At 40.0% G+C, this 24,147-nt stretch overlaps 1 protein-coding gene across 1 annotated transcript in view; it reads left to right on the top strand.

The window, feature by feature from the left end:
* Positions 1-11,774: 11,774 nt before the first annotated feature.
* JAK1 (Janus kinase 1) overlaps positions 11,775-24,147 on the top strand; it is a gene marked incomplete at both ends in the record, with an annotated part of 47,501 nt that continues 35,128 nt past the window's right edge. The window contains 4 exons of the mRNA XM_084242359.1: positions 11,775-11,828; positions 13,253-13,451; positions 17,063-17,186; positions 23,830-23,983. Of these exons, the coding sequence (XP_084098485.1) occupies positions 11,775-11,828; positions 13,253-13,451; positions 17,063-17,186; positions 23,830-23,983 (531 nt within the window). The remainder of the gene's footprint in view (positions 11,829-13,252; positions 13,452-17,062; positions 17,187-23,829; positions 23,984-24,147) is intronic.

Below are 24,147 nucleotides of genomic sequence, written 5' to 3' on the forward strand. Positions count from 1 at the left end.
AATGTTAGATTCCACACTGCTGGATTTTCTTGAAGACTTTTGCATTAGACTGACTATACCAGCCTCTACCTCATACCTTTTCTGAATATGCTCTTTGCCTAGATTGGGTGTGTCTTATGTTTGGCAGTCACTCACGTATGATCACTTTGTTACATTCTTGGGTTCCTGACTCTGATGATTTCTACCATTTTTTCCCTTCCTACAAGCTATGCTTCACAGACCTTTCTCTGGATCTCAGTGCAGCTGTTTGTGTTGAAACAACATAGGCTTTACACTGTGGGAAAAGGGGAATGATCTCCTGGTAACCTGTGCTTCACAGGTTTGTGTTTGTTTTACTTAATGATATACAGGAGCAAGTAAGTTGTTCCTCCTAGCTCTTACTATATTTAGCTTTAAAATTTAATCTAGTTAGTCATTAACATCCTGATACTATTTATCTTCACAGTAGTTTTAGCAAATTATCCTCCCCTTCTCTCTTTTTACATTTTTATTCCCTTGAAAGGAAAGACAAAAGAAACTGGAGTCTATATTGCTGTGTTCCTCACCCCTTCCCCACCAGCCCCTACATCCCTCAAAAAAAAAAAAAAAAACCAAAACCTAATAGGAAAGTTAAATGTTAATGAACGAAGTCCAGGTTTTGCCTCTAAGTAGTTTGGTGCAATGAGATGGATGCCCTTGGTCTGTTAGAATGTACTCGATGATAAAATTATGGACCTGCTTGTATCCTCACTTCAAGAGTGATAAAAAGGGTCTAAATGAGTTTTTGCCTTCTTAGGTACAGAGTATAAAGTGAGTCTGTGTCTTGACAAAGGATAACTGCTTCTGATCATCCTTTCCATTTCACTGGTAGAGAAATAAATTTGCTACAAAAGACTCCTAACCTCTGATGATTCATCATCTGCCATCTAAACCTCTAAGACATGGCAAGGTCTGCCCCCCTTCCCCAGAAATTCCCACTGATAGTCATACACTGAACTCATCTCTCCAGGTACAATAGTTATTTCCAGGAAATATATTGAAAATATTGTAGAGATGTGAAGTAACAACTCACTTTGAATTCTTCAGATTTCTGCAATGCATGCTAGGAGATGTGATCATAAAGTAGAAAGTGAGGACAGTGAGAATAAATCATGGATAAAAATAGTGGTTATTGGCAGAATTTAAAACATGAATCTTCCATACATTTTGGGTATAGTTTCTATATCTATATCCCCCACCTCTTACACCATTTTATAGATTTAAGACCAAGCGAAGAAGCTTTTTGGGAAAAGAAACTTGTGGAGTGAAGATTATGAATTCAGGGATCTCGGTGCAGCTGTTAGTGTTGATAGAGTATGTGCTACTGCTGGTGGGAGTGCAAACTGGTCCAACCACTATGGAAAGCTGTGTGGAGATTCCTCAATCTAATAAAGATGATCCAGCAATCCAGCTTCCATATGATCCAGCAATTCCACTCCTAGGTATTTACCCAAAGGACACAGAAACATTAATTCCAAAGAGCACCTGCACCCCTGTGTTTATAGCAGCACTATTTACAATAGCTAAGCTTTGGAAACAACCCAAATGCCCAAAAATAGATGACTGGATCAAGAAGATGTGGTACATATACACCATGGAATATTGCTCAGCAATCAAAAAAGATAAACACATGCAGTTTGCAGCAATATAGATGGAGCTGGAAGGGATCATGCTCAGCGAAATAAGCCAGAAAGAAAAAGAAAAATACCGGATGGTCTCACTCATAGCAGGAATCTAGAAAACCTAAATAAGGGACTAGGGGAAAAAAAAAAAAAAACTATAAGAAAGAAAAAATCAACAAACAACTATGAACCAAAGACACACTATGGGGGGGGGCGGGGAAAGGAGGGATTGGGGTCAAAATAAGGGGGTTGTAATTGTATGGGGAATATAAAAATAAAATTTAAATAAAAAAATAAAATTAAAAAAAATAAAAAGAGGACCTTTACAAAGATTAAAAAAAAGCATGTGCTACACGTTTTGTAGAATATATTGTAAAATATATTTCTCACTGTGGGTTATGGTTAAAAAATTTTTTTGAAAAGCTGCTGCAGAGATGACTCCTAGGATCTCCTAAGACATTGAAGGTTCCTAAGATATAGATATTGATGCGTAGTCCTTACTGGATTCTCACTGATGCTAGAAACAAATGGGAAAACTGGGGGAGGAAAGGTGGTGACCGTTCAGTGCTCTGGAGGAGCATTGTTGACCTGGAGATCAGTCTGCTGCCTTGGTGAAGACCAGGTGCGCTAGGCATTATGCAGATATGGTTCACTTAAGAGCTCTGCAGTTTAGGAGACTGTTCACAAGCTATTTCAAAGCTAAACTTATGATAGCATAGGAGTCATGTAGGGAAACATTTTTCTTGAGATTTCCTCCCCAACTTCACTTCTATCTTGAGGCAAGAATGTTGCTCCTTAGGGTATATAGATTGGAGTGATATTTGCTGTTTGGGGGATTCTCCAGCATTGGAACTCCTTCCATTTCTAGAGTGATCTTCCATGTTGCTAAGGAAGCTGAAGGCAGTACAGACACATGACTGGGGCTGAACTGTTGGAACCCTGCATACCAATACTTTGAATCTGTTGTCTGAATGATGTAAATAAATACATTGGGGTGGCTTGAGATCATTGGTTTCTGTTGTTTGTACCCAAGAACCCTGAGTGGCAAAGAATTACAGGATTACTGCTCCAAAAGATGTTTGTATGTTCATAACACAGGGGGAGTAGGTGAATATGTAGTAATAAAAGTTAGCAGGAGGCATTGAGGGTTGTTTCCTTGCATATTTCTTTATATCACAGAATTTCCTTCAAGCTTTGCCAGATGGCATATCAGCAAGTATTTCTTGCATCATGATATTTTGAAATATAGACTAACGAAAAATTTGCTGTGTTAGGATGCAGCATAATACAATTTTAAAATATTTGCGAGGTAGGATTTGTTAGGTTTTTGTTTTCATTTTAATTGAAAAGTTTTTTTTAAGCCTGTGTATAAGTACAGAGAACTGATTTCTGACAAGTGTGAGCTTTTTGAATGTGTGCTAGTCAAAAGCTTATTTTAGTATAAGAGATTTGGAGAAATCTTAAATCACTCAGCAGTCCTGTAAATTACTTTTATTAATCCCATTTTACAGATGAAACAAATTGTTTGTCTTGAATGTCTAAACTTGTCTGAGATTCCACAAACAGTAAATGTTATCACTGGGGTCTGAACCCAGGTTAGGGTAGCTCCAGGCGAGGCTTTTAACTGCTTCTGTTTTGTAAGGAGCCTCAGAGGTCATCTATTAAAATATTTTTTCATTACATAGGATTTGAGCTCTGAGAGCTTTAGAGACTTGCCCAAGACTAGGCAGGTCCTGGAAGAACTGGGTTGGGAAAGCTTCTTTTTGATGCAGGGTTTCTCTTATTGCTTATAGGAAGAAGGTGGCACACAGGTCCTCAGTGGACCTTTCCTCACCTTTCCACGCAGTCTCCCTTTTGCCTGCATGATCCCTCTTGGTCATATTCATGTCCATTCTCATGGTTTTCCTTCTTTCTGACCTTTTTCCAGAACAGTGTACCCTTTGCTCTGTTTAAATTTTCTTACTTCCTCAAAGTGGAGAGCAGATTCCCTCTTCCTGATCACAGCACAGTTTCTTTTCTTGACCTTCTCCCACCCCGCATCTGTTCGTGCCTGTTTCTCAGCATTTCCTCCACATCTTCTTGAGATTTCCCTTGTATATGTTTATCTTGTCAGCTGTTAACAGACTGGATAGGGTTTAGGTGGATTTAGATTTTAATGGTCATACTCTTTTATGTTCCCTGCAAACCTTGCACCTGGCCCAAGGTAGTGTGGCATACTGAAAGGGCAGTGAAGCTAGAGGTGGAGGAAATGTATTTGGGGCTATTGTCAGTACTCACTGGGAGTGTGTGAAGGTGAGTTGTCTCATCTGTGAAGGAGGCTGTGAGATTTGAATGTGGTTATACATTTGAAAGCCCCCTTTTAACTATAAGATACAGTACAGATGCAAGATTTTGTTATGATGGCACAAATGCTTAACAAGAAAGGATGATTGTCATCATGTTATGTGCTTTTCCAAATATGTACCTCACTTTCCCTGTGCGAGGAGTGTCCATTTCTGCCACTATGTTTTTGACTTTATTCTGTGCTCTTTAGTAATGCTGTAGATATGAATTAGTGGTAAGAGAAGAGAAAGAATGGAAAAGAAGTAGCAAAGCCTCTTGATATAATGTGGCTTTAAGGAAAACACTTATTGACTTTAATTAAGCAAAGTACTGTATTTACTTTGATCCGAACCATCTCCCAGGGAAAGTGAACTCACTGGGAAGTGCGCAGAAAGCTCTGTTCTATTGAGCTGTCATTGATTGTTTGATCATCGCTACAAGTTTATTGTAAATGAAGCAGCACTTACGGTTCTGGTGTATTCCTGGAATTGCTGCTATAGTTAGTTTTGAGTTATTCTGCGTGGCAGGGGTGGCATATAGAAAAGCCATAATTCTGACTTGCTGACAGGAAAAAAGAGCAGATTTATATTATGTTGTTCTGTTGGCTGGAATCCATCAGCTTTGCACAGTATCCTATGTTGCTTTCATCAGAATACCTACTCTGATTCTCAACAAACAGGAGAGTACTGGGAGCAACAGACACAAGTCACTTGCTAGGTTCCTGTGGCTACCAAGCCCAGGTAATGAGACTGAAAGCCAAGCAAGGATGTTTTCCCTGGCTTGGTGTGTCTCTCAGGCCTCAAGGAGGTGCCTCAATTCTGTGGGTGGCCCTGTGCAGTGGCCACTAGAACTTTCCCCTCTCTATCTGCAGGAGTGGTGCTGGAGCAGTGTATTAATTGTTGGCTGGTACTCGGGCAAGGCCAGGGGATTTTAATGAATTTTTTAAACTCTTTTATTCTCTGGAGGGACAGGAAGGGCATTGGAATGAGACCAGTCTCCTAGGTAGGTGGATGCAATACTGAAGAGTCAGAGAACACAGTTGTAATGGTGATAGGGGAACTTCTCAAACGGTTTTGCAACTGTTAAAACACCTCAGCTCCCTCCCCACCCATTGGAAGGAGCAAGGTCCTGGGAATCAAAAGCAGTCACGTGTTTGGTCCTAGCATTCCCACTGACCTAAAGCCTCCTGCTTTTTATGAGAATTAAGTGCAAGTGCATTGCTCTTCTCATGAAATGTTGCAGATGCTCAGTGTATGTTCCCTCCCTTTGGCTGGAACTGTATTCCATCAAGCTGTACTCAGTTCAGCAGAAATTATGCCCCAAATTTGAATGCTTAATGCCTGTTAAACTCTCTTAAGAGCTTTATATGCCTTCATTCAATTCTTTTTTTTTAAAAGATTTATTTATTTATGCATATTAGAACAGGGGTACAGGCCAGAGGTGCGGGCGGTAAGAGGATCCACCAGAGACAGAGTGGGGAACAGGCAGATTGACTGAAATACACTGCTGAGGGGAGCAGCAGGTGAGACAGGAGAGGTCTGCCTCGCCATGTGGGTTGCTCCCTGGCGAGCCGGGGACCGAACTCATGCTGCAGAGGCTGCTGATTGCTTCATAGTGCGGTGCTTAACCCCTTGCGCCACAGGGAGGCCCCATTCATTTAATTCTTAACAGCTCTATGAGGCAAATGCTATTGTTATCTTTCCAATAAGAGTAGAGAACATTGAGGGTTTAAAGATGGTAAGAATTTTGCCTAAGATTACAATAGCTATTGTTGGGGAAGTCAGGAGTTAAACCTAGGTCAGGGTGACACCAGCTCATACTCAACAAGTCCACTGTGTTATCTGAGACTTCTTAAATAGACTTTGATTTGTGATCAGGCTTTTGTTCAGAATCTCTATTTTACTTTTTAAACACACTCTCAGCCCACTTCAGTCCTCTGCCATAAAGCCTCCAATATATTGCTTTAATTTCTTAACACCTTTCTGAACATTTTCACATCTGCAACCTCATTTGAAAAAGGCATTGTAGATACTTTATGAAGATGGTGGAAAGATCTTTTTGATCCTTAGGAACAATGTTGCTTCTCTGGTTAATTAATGGGGAGACTGAGGGAGGAGAGAGATTAAAATGACTCCTTCAGTGTCTCACTTGTTAGTTTATCAAGTCAGTAAGAATCCACACACCTTGGATTACAGTTATTTTTCCATTGCGTAATGTTGGTTACTTTGTTACCTCCATCATTCACTAAAAAATTGATTTAACTACTTTACCAATCACCTAGATCACCTAGTATGTTCTGGCAATAAAGCATGGAGCAAAAGAGATAAAAATCCTTGCCCTGGGCCTCCCTGGTGGAGCAGACGGTTGAGCGCCACGCAGCCTCTGCAGTGTCGGTTCGATCCCGGCTGGCCGGTGAGACTCCCACATGGCGCGGCAGACCTCTCCTGTCTCGCCCGCTGCTCCCCTCAGCAATGTGTTTCATCAGTCTGCCTGTTCTGTTCCCCGCTCTGTCTCTGGTGAATCCTCGTACCCTTCCGCGCATCTGGCCTGTACCCCAATTCTTGTATAAATAAAATAAATCTCTTTAAAAAAAAATCCTTGCCCTAAAAAGTACAAGAGACTATGGGGGTGTGTCACTGGTGCAGTGGTAGTGGGGGAAATATTTGAACTACACCTGAGGGGATAAATCTAACATTGTACAAAAAGAAAATAAATTAAAAAAATAATTGAATACCATATAAAGTGTATGATAAAGACCAGAAAAATCCTTGCCCTATCAGTGCTTACATTATTGGGTTGGTTTTTAACAAACCTTAAGACTGGTACCTACTGAAATAGTCTTTTAAAATCTTTAGCCTTAAATTTTCTTAAGCTATTAAGCAGCACATTTCAGGACGTTTTCTAAATTACATATTTTTAATTTTTTTGAAATCAGATCTTAATTTATGAAAATTTTATTTGTGTTCTCTACTTTAGAACTCAAACACTTTGAGTTTAAAACATAAAATTAAGTAACTCATTGAGCTGTCATGGTTTCTTTAGGATAAACAATTAGATACCCAAAGTAGATTCTTGTCATTGATACTAACCATCATCCAGTCTCTTTTTATCATGTAAATCTGAGTGACTTTTGGGCAAAAGTAATAACATTCTGGTCATCACATTTGTGAATATTAATTAACGTGGTCATTTTAATGTCTTTCCTCCCTTACTCAAAAATTTAATTGTATGTTCTTCCCTTATACAGACATCTGTATTTTAAAAAATGTTCCTGTACATTTAAGAGCATGTCATTATCTTCACACATAGATTTCTTGAATTTGACATCTTGGAAAAAAGTTGTGCTAGCCTATTTGTTGCAGTTGGTCCTTGTCAGAAATTCACAGAATTGTGTTTTGTTTCTTTTTCTATATTCAGAAAGGATCACATAGTTTTGTCTCTTGCATAGGAATTTTAATAAACTAAGAATTTGAGGATCTACAAAATTTCCTTGATTGTTGCTGCTGTTGTCATATAAAGCAGCACCTGTGTGATTGAGCCACAAAGGTAATCCTTTATCATAGGAAGATATTTTCGTTCAAACCCTTGAAAATTTATAATTCAGTCATAATAAAAACCACTACTCTTATCAGAAAACTTGATAACTCACTTTTATTTTTTGAGCTGCTTTGTATTCATTTGTTAAGGAATGAAGCCCAGTGGATCATGTTATTTTCAAAGGATATTGTGTAATTCCTGCTGATTTTTTTTTTATTAAAGTTTTTTTTTTTTTTTTTTTGTATCTTGTAGCAAAAAACTTGCATTGATTTCTTGGAATAGTCAAAAATATTTATAAATTGATCTTGTCCCCTTTCTACTTGTTCCAGGGTTTATTTTGAAAGAAATGTTTTTGAATGAACCTGGTGCACAAATACTGTAGTACTAAAAATTGTTTGTCATCCTGAGGGAGCACAGTTGTCTTTTATATAAAGCCTGTCAGCAGTCCTAGGTTTAAGTGCTTAGAAGGGTGCCTGTCATGTCTAAGTACTGTGTGGATGTTTTTAAATGTTTATCATTGAAATGTCAGTTCTCTGAGAACAGGAATTTGTTTCAAATAATTAAAAATCAAACTCCCAGATTACAGGTTTTTATGGAATCCTAGTTCTAAGAGAATATTGGTGGTTTTAGTCTGATTCTGTAAACTCCTATGAAGTCTGGAGAAACTCCTTGACTCCTGAGTTCAAGTAACACTTGATCTGATGGTGCATATTAAAGCTCTGTGAGGGGAAAAAAAAAAAAAGACTTAAGCAGTAGTTGTTCTGAAAGGAGATTTTGTTTGGTGGAAGTTCTAGGTCCCTTCCTGTTAGAAATGTCTGTGTCTGTCCCTTTTCTGGTTTGGGACAAGCTTCTTAATGTGCCAAAGCTCAGCCTTTCTGATCAATTGTCATTCATCTTTGGCAGCAGCAAATAATAGGGTAGAAAGACTCCAGACATCTGTTATCAAATACTGCCTGTGAATAGATAAGAGTTGTTTATTTGTCCAGGTGTAAAATGGGTGCTAGAGGGAGTTACCAATTTATGCAGCTGGAGACACCCCAATCGCCCCTTCCCCCATGGTATCTTTGAACATATATGCAAATTCTTTCACCCAGAATACTTTCTCCCATCTTCTCAAATATCTGTTACATCTTAGCTCAATAGAACTTCTCTTGATACCCCAGACTAGATCGCATTTCTCTCTTACAGCCTTTATTTCCCTTCATGACATTTTTAACTTTTATAATTACCTTTTCTCGTGCATCTTGATGCGTTTGCTGCTGTCGACGATGAAGGCAGGGACTATATCAGTCTTCATTACAGTCCACTGATGAGTTTCTGGCTTGAAGAGTGATACCACAAAAGTACCCGTTGAATGAAGGAATCTTCTGACTTTGAAATCCTGCTTCTGAGCTGGACCAAGACATTTCTTTGTAGCTATTTTCAGATTGTTGTTTTGATGCAGAGCAATTATTCACATAATTGAAACAACTGATTGTATTAAATTTAAAAAACTTGAAAGTGCAACAATGTGTTCTTTGAATCTTGTTTAAACCATTCATGTCAGAATAGCCAAGTGGTCTGTGAAAATACTTGTTCCTTCTGCCTGCCTTCCTAATTGTTACTTTTGCTTTATTTAGTCTCATATAAAAGCCTTCTGAAGCTATTCCTCTTGGTGATAGACATCAGTCTTATTAGCAAGTGGTACAGAAGATGACATAGGACACATTCACTCTGTTGATTTTAGGTGCTTTTTGAGTTTTCATTTGTATCATCTCCCACTTAAATGTTGTAAGTGAAGTCTTGTGGGAATGCAGAATTGCAGTTTGGAGGTAGCCCATTTTCATCTCTCTTCCCCTCATCCCCTTCAGTTGATGTCATGTTCTTCCTAAAGCAGAATTCTGATAAAATGTGTTGAATGACTGAGAGAAAACTAATAATCTGTATTAACTTGGAAGCCACTTGGAAATCACAAAGGGTGGTTCTTCCTTATTTGCAAAATTAATTCGATTGAGCTGTTAAAAAAATTTTGTGAGGGCCTCCCTGGTGACGCAAGGGCTTAAGTCTCAGTACTACAAAGCTGTCGGCAACCACAGCAGCACCAGTTCTTTCTCGATCCCCCTGGCTGCGCCACATGGTGCAGCAGACCTCTCCTGTCTTGCCCACTGCTCCTTCAGCAGTGTATTTTAGTCAATCCGTCTGTTCTGCTCCCCACTCTGTCTCTGGTGACTCCTCTCATAGCTCTGGTCTAAACCCCAGGTCTTTTATGCATAAAAAAAGTAATTTGTGAGAAGCAAATTTATTAGACATTTTTTAAATAATACAGAGGGGGTGTGTGTGTGTGTATGTGGGGTTGTTGGTGAGGATGGGGCCAGATTAGCTGGGTGAGTTAGGAAGAGCTTTACTTGCTGCCTAAGTTTTTTAATTAGATGGCTTAAAAATAATTGGCAAACTGGGCCTCCCCTGGAGGCGCAGTGGTTGAGCACTGGGCTGCGAAGCTGCCCGCAGCCTCTACAGCGCCGGTTCATTCCCCAGCTGCCGGCGAGGGTCCCACAAAAAAAAAAAAAGGCAAACTGAAAGCATTATTAATCAGATTTATTTCCAAGTCCTCTCCCTTTCATCATGCTATAATTGTTTCACCATTAAAATGAGACTAAGGACAAGAAGGACTTGGCAAGAGGGTAATTCTAAAGGAAGTGGAAATGGGGAATAAAAGTGCATATCTTTGGATGTGCTAAACTATTGTTCACAGCCTCAAGAGAGAGGTTGTTGATGGAAAAGGCACGTGGTCTTCACCCTGGACAGGGTACTCTACTCCAGGAAGCAAAAATTCCTGGCTTCCTTTCCTGAAACAGTGAAAATAATATCTTTTTTGATATTTCATATTTATACCCAAAGATGCCTAAATGTTCTCTCAGTGTCCTCAGCAATCTCCCTCTCCCCCTTCTTCCTCTCAAGTGCTTTTTTCCCTGCCTCCTTATGGTTTGGGCTGATTTCTTAGTGAAATCATCCTCTTATTTTATGATGCAATTACCTCTGCAGCAGATTGATTTATTCATCTTTGTCTTTAGGTCAGTTCTGAACAGAGTTTGGAAAGTAGAGAAGAAAATCCAGTCTGCATTTTGAGGGAATTGGACAGCTGAATAAATGCAGGTATGTACATTTGCATATATATATTTTAAAGACAAAAGGAAAATAATTTTATAAGAATAGTGTAACTGATCTTGAACCTAATGGACCATTCTTTTATTTTTTTAAAAATTATATTTTAATTTTTGTTTATTCCAAGTGTTGAGTGTGCTGGTTTAAATTCCCAGTAGTGCAAAAGTACAGAAAATAACAAAGTAAAAGTTAAAACTCCCTTGCAAGATAGTTACCACTGTCGATAATTATTATGTATTTTTCCAGATTATACATATACATAGCCAAAAATTCATAATGTACATGTTATTGTGTACATATATATAGTATACATAATCAGTGTGACTTTTTGCGTTTACATGCCTCGTTTTGTTTAGTGAGTCATATTCTGTATAATGTTGTTGGTTGTATTTTTTCTATTTAAAATGATGCCATGTGTACATATGTAATTGTGCATGTTTGCCTGTTTATTTCCTTAGGGTGAAAAGATATAATACCAATTTGAATTCTTCCCCTGCCATGCTGTATAAAATCTCAAGAACAGAGGGTTATCTTATCGTCCATTGTGAGGCCAGCTTTAGCTACTGTTTCCATTTGTACTTTTCATTATGGGGTGTTGTTGGAGGCTGAGTGCTAGGTTTAAAAGGTTTTGTTTGACTTTGATCTGAACCTCAAGTTAAGAGTTTAGTCTTTTGACTAAGTCTTTAGAAGATTCCGGTTTTCCAATTTATTTTGCTTATTAAAATTAAAATGCCTCTGAGTTTGTAGCATTGGGTCATGTCTGATTCACGTTCCTTTTGTGAGTATCTCACCTCACTAGGGTGATTAATGGACCAAGCATGTGAATTTGGTAAAGAGAAACTTGTTTTTGCTCTTTATGACTTTTTTTTTTTGGAAAAGCTTTTTTTATGTCATTTCTTAAGTACCCTTTATACATAAGCTCTCTATTAGGTGCTGGAGATACAAAGGGGACTGACACAGTCCTTGTCCTCGGGGAACTTAGAGCACATGCAAGTGAGAGAAACAGATACATGTGAATAAAACAGTCATAATTCAGTGTGGTTAGTGCAGGGTGGTGTATTTCAGAGAAGGCTTCCTGGAGGTGGTGATGTGTGCGATGAATACTAAACAGCATTTTAGTTTTCCATGAAAAGGATGAGCTGGAAAGTTGTTCCTGGCAGTGGCATCAGAGTGAGCAAAAGCAGGAAGGTGAGAAAAACAGCAGTGAGTCAGGTGGGTAGGGTAACAAGAATGATGGTAGCTTTGTGGGTTTCAAACATGAATTGAGAGATAGAAAATGAGGCCTGTAAGGCTGGTTGGCCAGATGGTGGAGGGCCTCTGTTACGGAATTTAAGATTAGTCTCTAGGTTAATGAAGGATCTAGTTATGCCAATGGAGACAGTACTTAGGGGATTACATGAAGGTTGACTTGGCAGGCAGCAGGAAAGTGGGTCTTGGGATCTTAGAAATTAGTTGTTAATCAAATCATTGGTATTGGGGTGAGGAGAAGAAAGAATGTGTAAAACTGTTCTTTGTTCTTTCCTCCTTTGTCACCTTGCCCAAGGCTAACTTGCTGAGGTTGATTCTTTGATGCCCTCTCTTTTGAGGGAGCTCCTGATGACTTACTTGCAAGCTTCTTACCAGTGTGTTCTGACCTTTTCAGAGCAAGGGTTCCCATCTTCATTCTGCTTCCCCATAATGATGCCCATCTTCCCACCTGTTTGTGTCAGGTGATGAAAACCTGATTCCATTAATTAATTTTCATGATCCTTCTGTGTCGCTTTATGAACATTAATTGGTAGTCATTTTGTGTCAGTATCTCAAAGCCAGCCCTGGGCAAGGCTGGGGGCGGGGGGGGGGGGGAGTGGGCCATAAAGATAGATAAGACATGGAGGGAAAAAATATAATAAAGTAAAAATCAAAATCAACAGGAAACCAGAGACATTCTGTAACGGAAGAGGAGGGAGAGGGATCACAACAGGGTTGGGAAGAGCACAAGGGACGGTGATGATAATGCACGGGTGAATTGGTGGTGGGAATTTCATGGGAAATCATGCATTGTACAAAAATGAAGGATGATGTGTTTTTTATATTTATATATTTATATATATTTATATATATTTAATATATATATATATATATATATATATATATATATATAGGATAGACGAGACATGGTTCATGCCCTCTCAGAACTTGCTTTTTAGTGGGAAATAGACATAAAATTAAAGGATGATGTGATTCATGCTATAGGTTCGTTCAGAGGTTAAATTATTCCAGTTGGAGTAACAGCAGTATGGTAACAATAATGTCAGTGTTTCCAGAATCACATTTTTCAACTCTACCTGTGTGTAAATAGAGAAAATAAAATAAATTTAGGCTGTTCTAAAAGTATTCTGATTTTGGTGAATATGTTTGGTCTGACTGTAATTAATTTGTATGCCTAATTGATTCTTTTCCATAGTTTGAACTCATAAGCTCTGATACATTTGATTTTCAGGAAGGAAAGGGTATGAGAGGAGTACTTATTCCATACCATGGATTTCTGTTTGCTTATCTTCATAACACACCTTTACTTCTTGAACTTTTTGCATGTAGAATGGGTACATTGTCTTATTTTCTTTCCACTACAGTATCTAAATATAAAGGAGGACTGCAATGCCATGGCTTTCTGTGCTAAAATGAGGAGCTCCAAGAAGACCGAGCCAAATCTGGAGGCCCCTGAGCCAGGGGTGGAAGTGCTCTTCTATCTCTCTGATAGGGAGCCCCTCCGACTGGGCAGTGGAGAGTACACAGCGGAGGACCTGTGCATCAGGGCCGCACAGAAATGCAGTGAGTTCTGGTGGCGCCCAGGGCCCTGGACAGGTTTGGGTGGCACATAGCACACTAAGCCCATACTTAAGCAGATCTGGATGTCTTCTGTTTCCCTTGTAACTCTACCGAAGGAGGTGTGGGCTCTGGGAGTCAGGGGTTCTCCCCCACACCCAATATCTGCAACTTACTTGCATATCACCTTAGGCCAGTTTTTGAGTTATGAGTTTCACTTTTCACTTTCTTCATTGCAATGCAGCTTATTTCTGCTTGGTCACTATTGAGCACGTGGGATACTTGGAAATGATGCTCATCTTTTGTGGGGGCTTAATTTCATTTCCTCCCCACATCTGTGAAATTAGAGTAATATCAGAACTAAATGAGTAAAGCACCTGGCACACAAAGTTACTAGTTCAACAAGTGCTGTCTCTGTCTAAATAATTCTTCAAAATTTGTGGTCCATCCTATTGCCACTTTTGCCCTGCCTTCTCAAGGGACACCCCCTCCTCCACTTTCTGCAACATGAGGCTGAGCTTAAGTGTGAAGTTGGGTGTTGCTTTATAGCTTGGTCAGATTGCCAGGTTGTGAAATGGACAGTGAAGCTGTGAATCCTTTTTTTTTTTAAGTGAGGCTTGTCTTAACTAAGATTAACCTATCACTCTCAGAAGGTTGGAAACCAAACTGACTAACAATAAAAAGCTGCTTTCATTATCTTGAAACTTGGGATTGTTGGTAGATTTTGATCACCTGCTCTAGGTGATTAGTGAGGTTTAAATCATAAAAACTTAAAAGATCAGATCTATCTAGATTATGGGGAAGGTCGTATAACTCTGTGAATATACTAAAATTCACTGAATTGTGTACTTAAAATTGGTAGACTTTGTGTAAATTACATTTCAGTAAAACTTTTTATAAAAAATCAACTCATTTTATGTTGGGGAAACGTACTGTGATGGTAGATTGCCTGATCCATGCTTTACTTATTAGAATAGCCCTCAGAAGAACAACTCTGAACAGATAGTATGGTTTTCTCAAGAAACACCTTTTTTGTTTGTAATATAGCTTGCCTAGAAAACCCATTTTGTTGCTGCTATATATCTTTTTGTCTTATGCTTTTCAAATACCAGCACTCCAATATAAGGGGAGAGGCTTGTACTAATAGGAAGAATGTATTAGACTCTTGCCAACTAGAGATAAAACTAGATAAAATTGGCTAAACTACAGAGTATTAGGGGAAATTGCATCAATATTTTAAAGCTATTTTTAGATAGCAAAGTATATAAGGAGCCACCCCTAGATAGCAGTTTTAAAAGTTGTTGTGGGCCAGCGGGTTGAGCACTGCGCTGTGAAGCTGTCCACAGCCTCTGCAGCGCTGGTTTGATTCCCGGCCAGCTAGGGAGAAACCCACATGGCGCCGCAGACCTCTCCTGCCTCGCCCGCTGTTCCCCTAGCAGTGTCTTCGGTCAGTCTGCTGGTTCTGCTCCCCGCGCTGTCTCTGGTGAATCCTCTCACCCTCCCACATCACTGACTTGTACCCCAGTTTTTGTATAAATAAATAAATCTTTAAAAAAAAAAGTTTTTGTGACTAACAAAAGAACTAATGTAAATTGGTGCTTCTAAAGTATTTTTTAAGGCATTGCATTTTTTCTCCTTTTCCTTGAGATTTCATTTATAGTACTAATTCAGCCACGCTTCTTGCCATTAGTGTAGCCGATGTCAACCTGTGTTGGCAAGGATCATTTGTTTCTTCTGGTTGGGCTGCTGTTTATGAGAGATCAAGGGTGTGAGAGGAGAACACCCTGCGTGGAAAGACAGACTTGGCTCTGGGTGCAGCATTAATTTGGGCCATCATTTTCTAAGCCCAGACTGTAGAGAATGAGTGTCTCTCTTTGGAACCCATTCAGGAATGTTGTTGGAACAGTTTGTTAATTTAAAAAAATACATGATTACAGACTATCATAGATTCTTTTTTTTTTTTTTCCTTTTGAAGATTTAGTTATCTATACAAACACTGGGTACAGTCAGAAGCGCGGGAGGGTGAGAGAATTCACCAGAGCCAGAGCGGGGAGCAGAGCAGGCAGAAGGACTGAAGTACACTGCTGAGGGGAGCAGTGGGCGTGGCAGGAGAGGTCTGTCGCACCATGTGGGACCCTCGCCGGTGGCCAGGGATCGAACCGGCGCTGCAGAGGCTGTGGGCAGCTTTGCAGCCCAGCGTTCAACCGCTGTGCCACCAGGGGAGGCCCAGAATAGCATAGATTCTTGAAACTCATTTTTATAGTAAGTGATGTTTTGAGAACTGTATTGTTTTCTTCTTTCACCCTGTCAGTAGCTCTGTCTACTGATAGATACCAACTCTGCCTTTTACTAACCCAGTAACCTTGAGTCAGACTAAACCTTAAGAGGCATAGTTTCTTCATCTGTGAAATGGAAAAATACTTACCTTATTAGGTGTTCCAAGCTTTAAAAGATACAAATGTAGAGTGTATTAGCCTGATGCTTTTATTAGGAGGAAGGAGTATAACTTCTGAAGGGGGATAACTCCCAGATATCTTGAAGAGACAGGAATTGAGGCAGTCAGTAGAGGCATTGAAATGCTAAGTATCTAACTTCCTGACTACTTGTATGCTGCTTTGGAGGTAGTACCTGCCTAAATGGGATATGGCCAGGGAGGGTCTCTGTTAATGTTAGTGTCACTTCATATTTCTGAATTGGAAAACAAATGGCCAGTTACCTCATATTCTTCTATGTGTTTGGTCATTTACGTTTATTGTATCATAGTTTGAGGCCTGGCCACCTAAGAAAATATCAGTGATAATTGATGATAGCCATCATTCTCTTCCCTCCCTTCAGGCTTTTAGATTACAGATCTGTGTTGTTTTAATCATGGTCTCAGAAATAAGTAGAAAGGTATTTTGTTGCCTTCATAGTCTCCCCATTACCATAGGGGGCATATAATAGTCTCATTCCTGTATTAAAGGAGGCAGTTGTAGGTAGGGCGTCAGGGATGCACCATTGTACCAGCTTTATTGAGCATACAATCTTCTTGTTAGTTGACTACTACTAAGTATTACTTATGGTACCTATACAGAGTGCCTATGATGTATATACATTGCTAATGGTATTAATAATTTTAATCACTGACAAAAATAACTGTGGTTATTTATTCTAACACATTTCATGCACTAATGCCAGGAACTTCTTTGCATGTTTAATTATAGTGTTTTAGAATTGTTTAAACCTTTCCTGTAAGAAGCACATCAGGGATCTCCAAATTCCAAGAATGTCTCTGACTGTGTTTCACAAAGTGCACATCAGGTGGGATCTGGGGGGTCTCTCAGATGCATCTATTTTTTTAAAGTAAGATTTAGGAAGACTCTGACATAGAAACTACTTTGTTTTTTTGTTTGTTTTTCCAGGATTTATCTCATTCCTGGGGTGCCATAGTTCTTGATTGTTATGATTAAAACTACCTAATTGAACATGGTTGGAAGTTGTATTTACCTAAGAGGATATGAATATGACCTAGACTGTTTTTGGAAGAGGGAATTCTTAACCTTTGAGTACGAAGTGCTTTGCAAACAGGTGAACAAATGTTATCTTTAATTTCTGATACCTTCTTGACTTTCCCGCAGGTATTTCTCCTTTGTGTCACAACCTCTTTGCTCTGTATGATGATAACACCAAGCTCTGGTATGCTCCAAATCGCTCCATCACTGTTGATGACAAAACGTGGCTCCGGCTTCACTATCGGATGAGGTAAGCACAGTACAGAGCCAGTGCCTGCCTGACTTCTCCTGGAGTTAGGGATGACAGCCTGGAGCCCTAAGTCACTTTCAGGAGTACTGTAGTCATTTTTGTAATTTGTAAATTTTATATTTGCTTACTGTGAGAAAGGACTTCAGTGTTTGGAATACAGTTCACAGTGAATTTGATCACCTTCCTCTCCCACATTTTAGAAAAGAAATTATTATGTTGCAATTTTGAGTAGAATTAGAATTCTACAGCATTTTTTTTTTTTTTTTTTAGGTTTATTTATTTATTTATACAAGCACTGGGTACAGTCAGAAGCGCGGGAGGGTGAGAGAATTCACCAGAGCCAGAGCAGGGAACAGAACAGGCAGAAGGACCGAAGTACACTGCTGTGGGGAGGGGTGGGCAGCAGGAGAGGTCTGTGCGCCATGTGGGACCCTCGCCCGGCGGCCAGGGATCGAACTGGGCCAGGGATCGAACCGGCGCTGTAGAGGCTGTGGGCAGCTTCGCAATCCAGCGCTCAACTGCTGCGCCACCGGGGAGGCCCTCTACAGCAGTTTTTTTTTCAAATGCTTTGTCCTGGTAATGAATTAAATGAGCTGTGATCAGTGTTTTTTTTTTTTTTTAAAGATTTATTTATTTGCTTATACAAGCACTGGGTACAGTCAGAAGCACGGAGAATTCACCAGAGCCAGAGCGGAGAGCAGAACAGGCAGAACACTCAACCACTGTGCCTTTGGGGAGGCCCTGATCAGTATTTTTTAAAATAGATAGAAACAGATAAGAATAGATAATAGTGTATATACATATCCTAAGTATACTGTTTTTTAAAGCTTCCATTTGAGATTTATAATGTATATGTGTATATAGTAGGTCACAGTATAATAACTGTATTTTGTAAAGTTGTAGCCAAAGAGCTTGAGAATTACTGCCTGCAATGGTATACAAGAACTTAGCAGTTGTTGGTCTCAAGGGGTGGATGTTTTGCTCCTTTCCCCGGGAGATGTTTGTGTCGTGTAGCTCTTAATTTTTCTTCTGATGACTATGTCCCTTTTCTCCTGTATTGTAGATTTTATTAAATGTTATGGCATCTCCCAAAGTGGCAGTGCACAGTTAGTACTTCATAGCTATAGTCTCTTGAGTTTGTAAGCATCTTTGCTCCATACCTAGAATTGAAAGTATATTTGTTAAATGCTAGTTAAGCACAAGTTAACGTGTATTTAGAAGAGGAGCTTATAAATAGGGTGGATGTTTTTTGAAAAGGGTCTTAACTTACACAGATGTGATTGTTAGTAGATTAACGCAGGTACTAATGGAATGCAGGGACATGTTGGAAAAGCCTGTAGGGCCTCTCAGAGGTGCTCCATAGCATCTTAACTGCTATTTCCATGGGAAGTCAGTAGAATTTTTACCATTCTAGAATGGCCTGGGTGTTTTTCTCAGTGGAAACGGGTTGGGATCTGCTTTCTATGATAATCATCCCAGAACTGACTTTTTCCTATATTCACCCAAGGTCTCACCTTAAGAGGTATGTGTTGTGTGTGATTTCACATCCCCAAATTAGGGACACATTCATTCCACCCAGCTGAGCTTCTGACTATAATTGGGTTTGGTTTTTTTTTGGTTTTTTTTTGTGGATGAGGCGTTGGTTATGAGATTCCTCATTGAAATGTATAGCCCTCAATCTAGAAAGGGGGCATTTCATTGAATTCTAGTTCTCTGAGTTTCTCCACCTGAGTTAGAATCTGAAATGGTAAAATTTGGAATTTGAAAGAGACTGGAGTTCACGTGGTTCAACTCTGCCAATTTTTTTTAGGGGGGAAAGTGATGCCCAAAAAGAGAAATGAGTTACCCCAAAACACACACTTACTGAATTATCCCATTAGAACTCTCTTTAAGGCAGTCATCTTAGTAGTGTGAATTCCTCACTACTGAAAGCTGTCTCTGCCTGCTCCCCATATCTGTTAGCTGCCAGGAAGTGCATGGCTGCTTCAGTTTTGGCACCTTGACTTTATACCTGACATGGTGCTTCAACAGGATATTGCTTTGTTACCCACAGGCACTTAGAACTTGGGAAAAAAGATCCCACCTAAACTCAAACCTTTGTGTTACAACAAATTACAAAAATTTTAAACCTTAAACTCTCACCACTGAAGAAGGTGTAACATGAAAATAAATGTCGGTGACTATTTCGGTGGAATCTCAGCTCTGTTTTGGGAAATGTTCTTGTACTTTAGTTAAAATTTTCTGTTTTTAAATAATTTTGATAGTTACTGTTTTGTAGCATACCCTTGTACAAGACAAGTATAATCTTTATTCCTCTAAAAAAAAAACTCTTGCTTTTTAATCCAAATGAATTTCATGATCCACTAGTTAAGTTCTATAAATAGCTAAGGAAAATGTTACATGTAATATCTATATGTAAACTTTATGCAGTTATGGTGCGTTTTTTTCAAAAACTTGCAAGAAATACATATCTCTGATTGATAGGTCTATTTTTCCTTTCTTGCATTATTCCTCTATATCATTCTGGAAAGGAATCTAAGCAGCTATCATACTACATTTTTTCATCTCTGTCTTAATGTTTTCATTAGCATGTCATAATCTCAGTAACTTGTATGTGGACCAGATTTGATGAACACTTGGACTTTAATTTTAAAAAGTAGTGTTGGTTTCTGTCTTCAGTGAAACTCTAGTTTTGATTAGCAATTAGGAAGATGTTGATTTTGGTAGTCACTGATTTACTTTTTTTGAGGGGATTATCCTGTTAAATAAAAATCTGCCAGCTTCTGACTATAGACAATTTCTGGAGATTCAGCCTTGGTTTAGGTTCTCTTCCACTTCTATTCTAGTGGAGGAGCTGCAATCAATGTTTGATCTCCTCAGCTTTATCCTGTCTGAGTATCTTGCCAAGAGTTTTAAGCCAAAGCTGGTCCCATAGGGCTGTGAGAGCAGCCTTGAAGAATATCCTTGTTCAGACCTGATTGAAGATTGTGTTTTGCCCAAAGGGAGTATTTTATGCTCTAGGCTCTACCAGTTCTAAAGGACTCTTTCCCATAAAGCTCAGTGGGATGTGGAAGAAGGTCCATGACTTGGACTGATTCAGGGGAGCACTGTCTTTAGAGTGTCTCTTTAAAGTAACCTCCTCCATCCTTGAGATCCATTCCTCACTTATCCCAGGTAACCTTTCATGTTGGACAGTTCTCATTCCCTTACCACCATCTTCTTTCTATCAAATAGAACTTACCTTTTCTGTGTGCTCTTTTATCAGAGCCCTGCTTTGACCCTATGTAGATGGAGTGCCTGGCATACAGTACACATTCAGGAGTTCTTAGCTACTATCTTATTCATCCTCTTTTGACCTTTTCACCTCTCTCCTTCCAGGCAGACCCTGAAACTCTGGTAGATCTCTAATTAGTGTATGAATGCTGAGAACTCTCTATTTTGGGTTCTCCTCAGCAGGCAGAGCAGTTGGTCATGTTCTTGTCCATTTTTTTCTGCATCAGTGTCAGATTTTCCTGTATCTGTTCAGCTAATGGAGTTGATTCATCTCTTTCTGCTTGTCTCAAAAACCAGGCGTGTAGGCCTGGGGACAGGACAAGGCTCTCACTAGCTGAGAGCCTCAGGCTTTTATTGTGACAAGTGCTGATTACCTCTCATATAGCAGTCTGCAGCTGTGGTTTATGCTGTGTGTTCTTCCCATGGCTGTGGTTCTTTCTGTGTGTGTGAGAGAGACTCCAAAACCTGCAGTCAAATTCTCAAGTAACTTTCGTAAGTTACAGGGAAGATGGACTGTACATAATTGCTGTAAGTTTTTAAATAATGATTTTGCCTTTACAGTCATATTTTATTAGTCCTTTCCTCTCAGTGTTAATTGCTGCTTACCAAGTTTCTTCATTCACTTGTTCATGCAGCAAGCATGTGTTATGTTCCATGATATGCCAGACTTAGGGGATTCATTGGTAAGCAAAATAGCTGAGACCTCTGAGCCCAAAAGGCTCATAGCATTGCCCAGACTAGCCATAGGCACCTGCTTTTCTGTTGGCCTTTCTCATTTCAGTCCATCTTCCATATGACTTTCTTCCAGGGGAATCCTGTCTCACATCAGTTTGGTTTGTAATTTTTCCTCTGCTGCTGTGCCCAGATTCTGTGGGCTGGCGTTTATTCTGGTACCAACTTCCCTTCCACCTTCCCTAATGGCAGAGGGCAGCTTTTTTCTCTTTGGTATTCCTTTGGCACCTAACCCAGAGTGTCTTCATTCCGGGGACAACTTACTTATTAGGCACAGTGCTTAGGGTCCACATTATTATTATGGGCCCACAAAAATGCTTTAAATACATTCAAAATCAGAAAAAAAAATTACAGCCTGTATTATGTTCCTCTTTAAGCCAACAGAGTTGTAAAATATAATTTTATTTTTAATTATTCATACTGAGGAAAAGTATGTTAATTCCATGAAAATCACAGTGTAGTCCAGCTTATGAGATGTGTTCCCTTGTAACTTGTTATTGATGCTTGTGACTGGTTGCCTTTTTCATAGTGGGCAGGGACTGTACCCAAGAACCCTTTGCATTTCAGAGTCTGGCGCAAGGTCTGGCTTGTCCTAGGTTCAGCAAATTTAGCTCAGTAACAGTATGAGTTTGATGGCAGCTCTGTTTGTGAAGGAAATTTTCTTTGTTGATTCTTAGTGCCATGGTTCTTTTTCTTTTCTTTTTTTAAAAGTGTATTTATGCATACAAGAACTGGGGTACAGGGCAGAGGTGAGGGGGGTGCAGGTGAGAGGATTCACCAGAGACAGAGTGGGAAACAGAACAGGTGACTCTATTGAGCTACACTGCTGAGGGGAGCGGCGGGTGAGACAGGAGAAATTGCTGCGCCATATGGGTCACCTTGCTGGCCGGAAATTGAACTTGTGCTCTAGTAGTTGCGTATAGCTTCATAGTGCTGCATCTGAACCCCATGCGCCACCAGGGAGGCCCCACCATGGTTGTTTTTCATATCATATGGGCATGTCAAAGGAGAGGGACCCAAGCACCACCTGAGTCTGCAACCTAGAGATGACATGTGTCAGCTTGGCTTACTTGCTTTCATACCTTCTGGAACTCACTGTTTCTCTTGCAGGCGACAGAGAAAAGTAGTGGTTAAAAGAAGAGGTTTAGGGCCTCCCTGGTGGCGCAAGGGGTTGAGCACAGCACTGTGAAGCTATCCAAAACCTCTGTAGCACCAGTTCGATCCCTGCCTGCCAGGGAGCTACCTACCCACATGGCCTAGCAGACCTCTCCTGTCTTGCCCGCTGCTCCCCTCAGCAGTGTATTTCAGTAGATCTGCCTGTTCTATTCCCCACACTTTCTCTGGTGAATCCTCTCAGCCCCCTCCCCGCTGCCGCACACCTCTGGCCTATACCCCAGTTCTTGTATGCATAAATAAATAAATCTTTAACCCTTTGCACTCCGCTGTCCCCTCTCAGGGGACATCGGAATTCTAGCATATCACTCGGATGTCCCCTCTCAGGGGACATTGCAATTTATTAGTGATTACGGGGAATTGAGGTTATTTCAACGCAACTTTTTGAGACATGCATGTTTCCCTGAAGTTTTATCTTGAAATGGCACAAGAAATTAAATCAAAATATCGTAAAATGGTTCGGAGTGCAAAGGGTTAAAACACACGAAAAAGAAGAGGTTTATAGTCTTAAGTCACTAAGCCCCATTGAACCTAAGTTTTCTTTACCTGTAAAATGAAAACAATGAAACCTACCTTGTATGGTTGTTGTAAGAATAAAATAGCCTAGTATATATAAAGGTGGTAGTGTTCACATATTTCTTCTATATTAAAACTATATTCATGGTAAGGTGAACTATCAGTTTAATTACAAGTATCTGAGAAATAGGAAACATTGCCATGTTAACTTTCATCTTGACTCTTAGGATGAAATTACAATTATTGTTAAGATGTGAATAAAATAGGTCTTAGATTCAAGGCAGCATGACATTTTCAAAGAGTTTCTGGGTCGGCATCTAATTCTACTTTTTTCCCCATTTAGGAAGATGGCTGAAAGGTTAGAGGAGCTATCTTTGTGATCTTAAGGAAGTCACTTTATCTCTCTGAGTCATAGAACAGGTTTTGGCAGGGCACTCATTGCAGAATGCTTGTTTTTGTTTTTTTTTTTTAATAGAGGCATGTTTTATTTATTTATTTGTTTGGTTGTTTGTTTTGTTTATACAAGCACTGGGTACAGTCAGAAGCGTGGGAGGGTGAGAGAATTCACCAGAGCCAGAGCGGGGAGCAGAGCAGGCAGAAGGACCGAAGTACACTGCTGAGGGGAGCAGCGGGCGGCAGGAGAGGTCTGCGCGCCATGTGGGACCCTCCTCTGGTGGCCGGGGAGCAGCCGGGGATCGAACCGGCGCCGCAGAGGCTGCGGGCAGCTTCGCAACCCAACGGTCAACCGCTGCGCCACCGGGAGGCCCGCAGAATGCTTGTTAAGGATGAAAAGAAAAAGGACCTTAGAGACAATGAAGTGTTGCACCCATGAAAGGTCTCAGGAAAGTTTAGTTTCCGGCACTGATCACTCTGGATGGATTAGGATGCCTCCCTACGATTCCAAGATCCTCTTTCTCATAGTTCACATTCATTTTTTTCTACCTTTCAGGTTCTATTTCACCAACTGGCATGGGACCAATGATAACGAGCAGTCAGTATGGCGACATTCTCCAAAGAAGCAGAAAAATGGCTACGAGAAAAAAAAAGTTCCAGATGCTACCCCTCTCCTTGATGCCAGCTCCCTGGAGTATCTGTTTGCTCAGGTAAGAAGTTTGGCCCAGGAGAACCTGCAGTTTGTAGGATGGGTGAGATTTTGTAGTGTTGATATTTCCTGGTGCAGCCAGAATTGATGCCAGTAGTAGCTAAGGTGCTTTATGACCTGGGTAATTCTTGCCAACCTGGACTTCACCCAATGAGAAGGAGGCTG

The sequence above is a fragment of the Talpa europaea genome (assembly GCF_964194135.1).
Source record: "Talpa europaea genome assembly, chromosome: 9".
Taxonomy (NCBI): domain Eukaryota; kingdom Metazoa; phylum Chordata; class Mammalia; order Eulipotyphla; family Talpidae; genus Talpa; species Talpa europaea.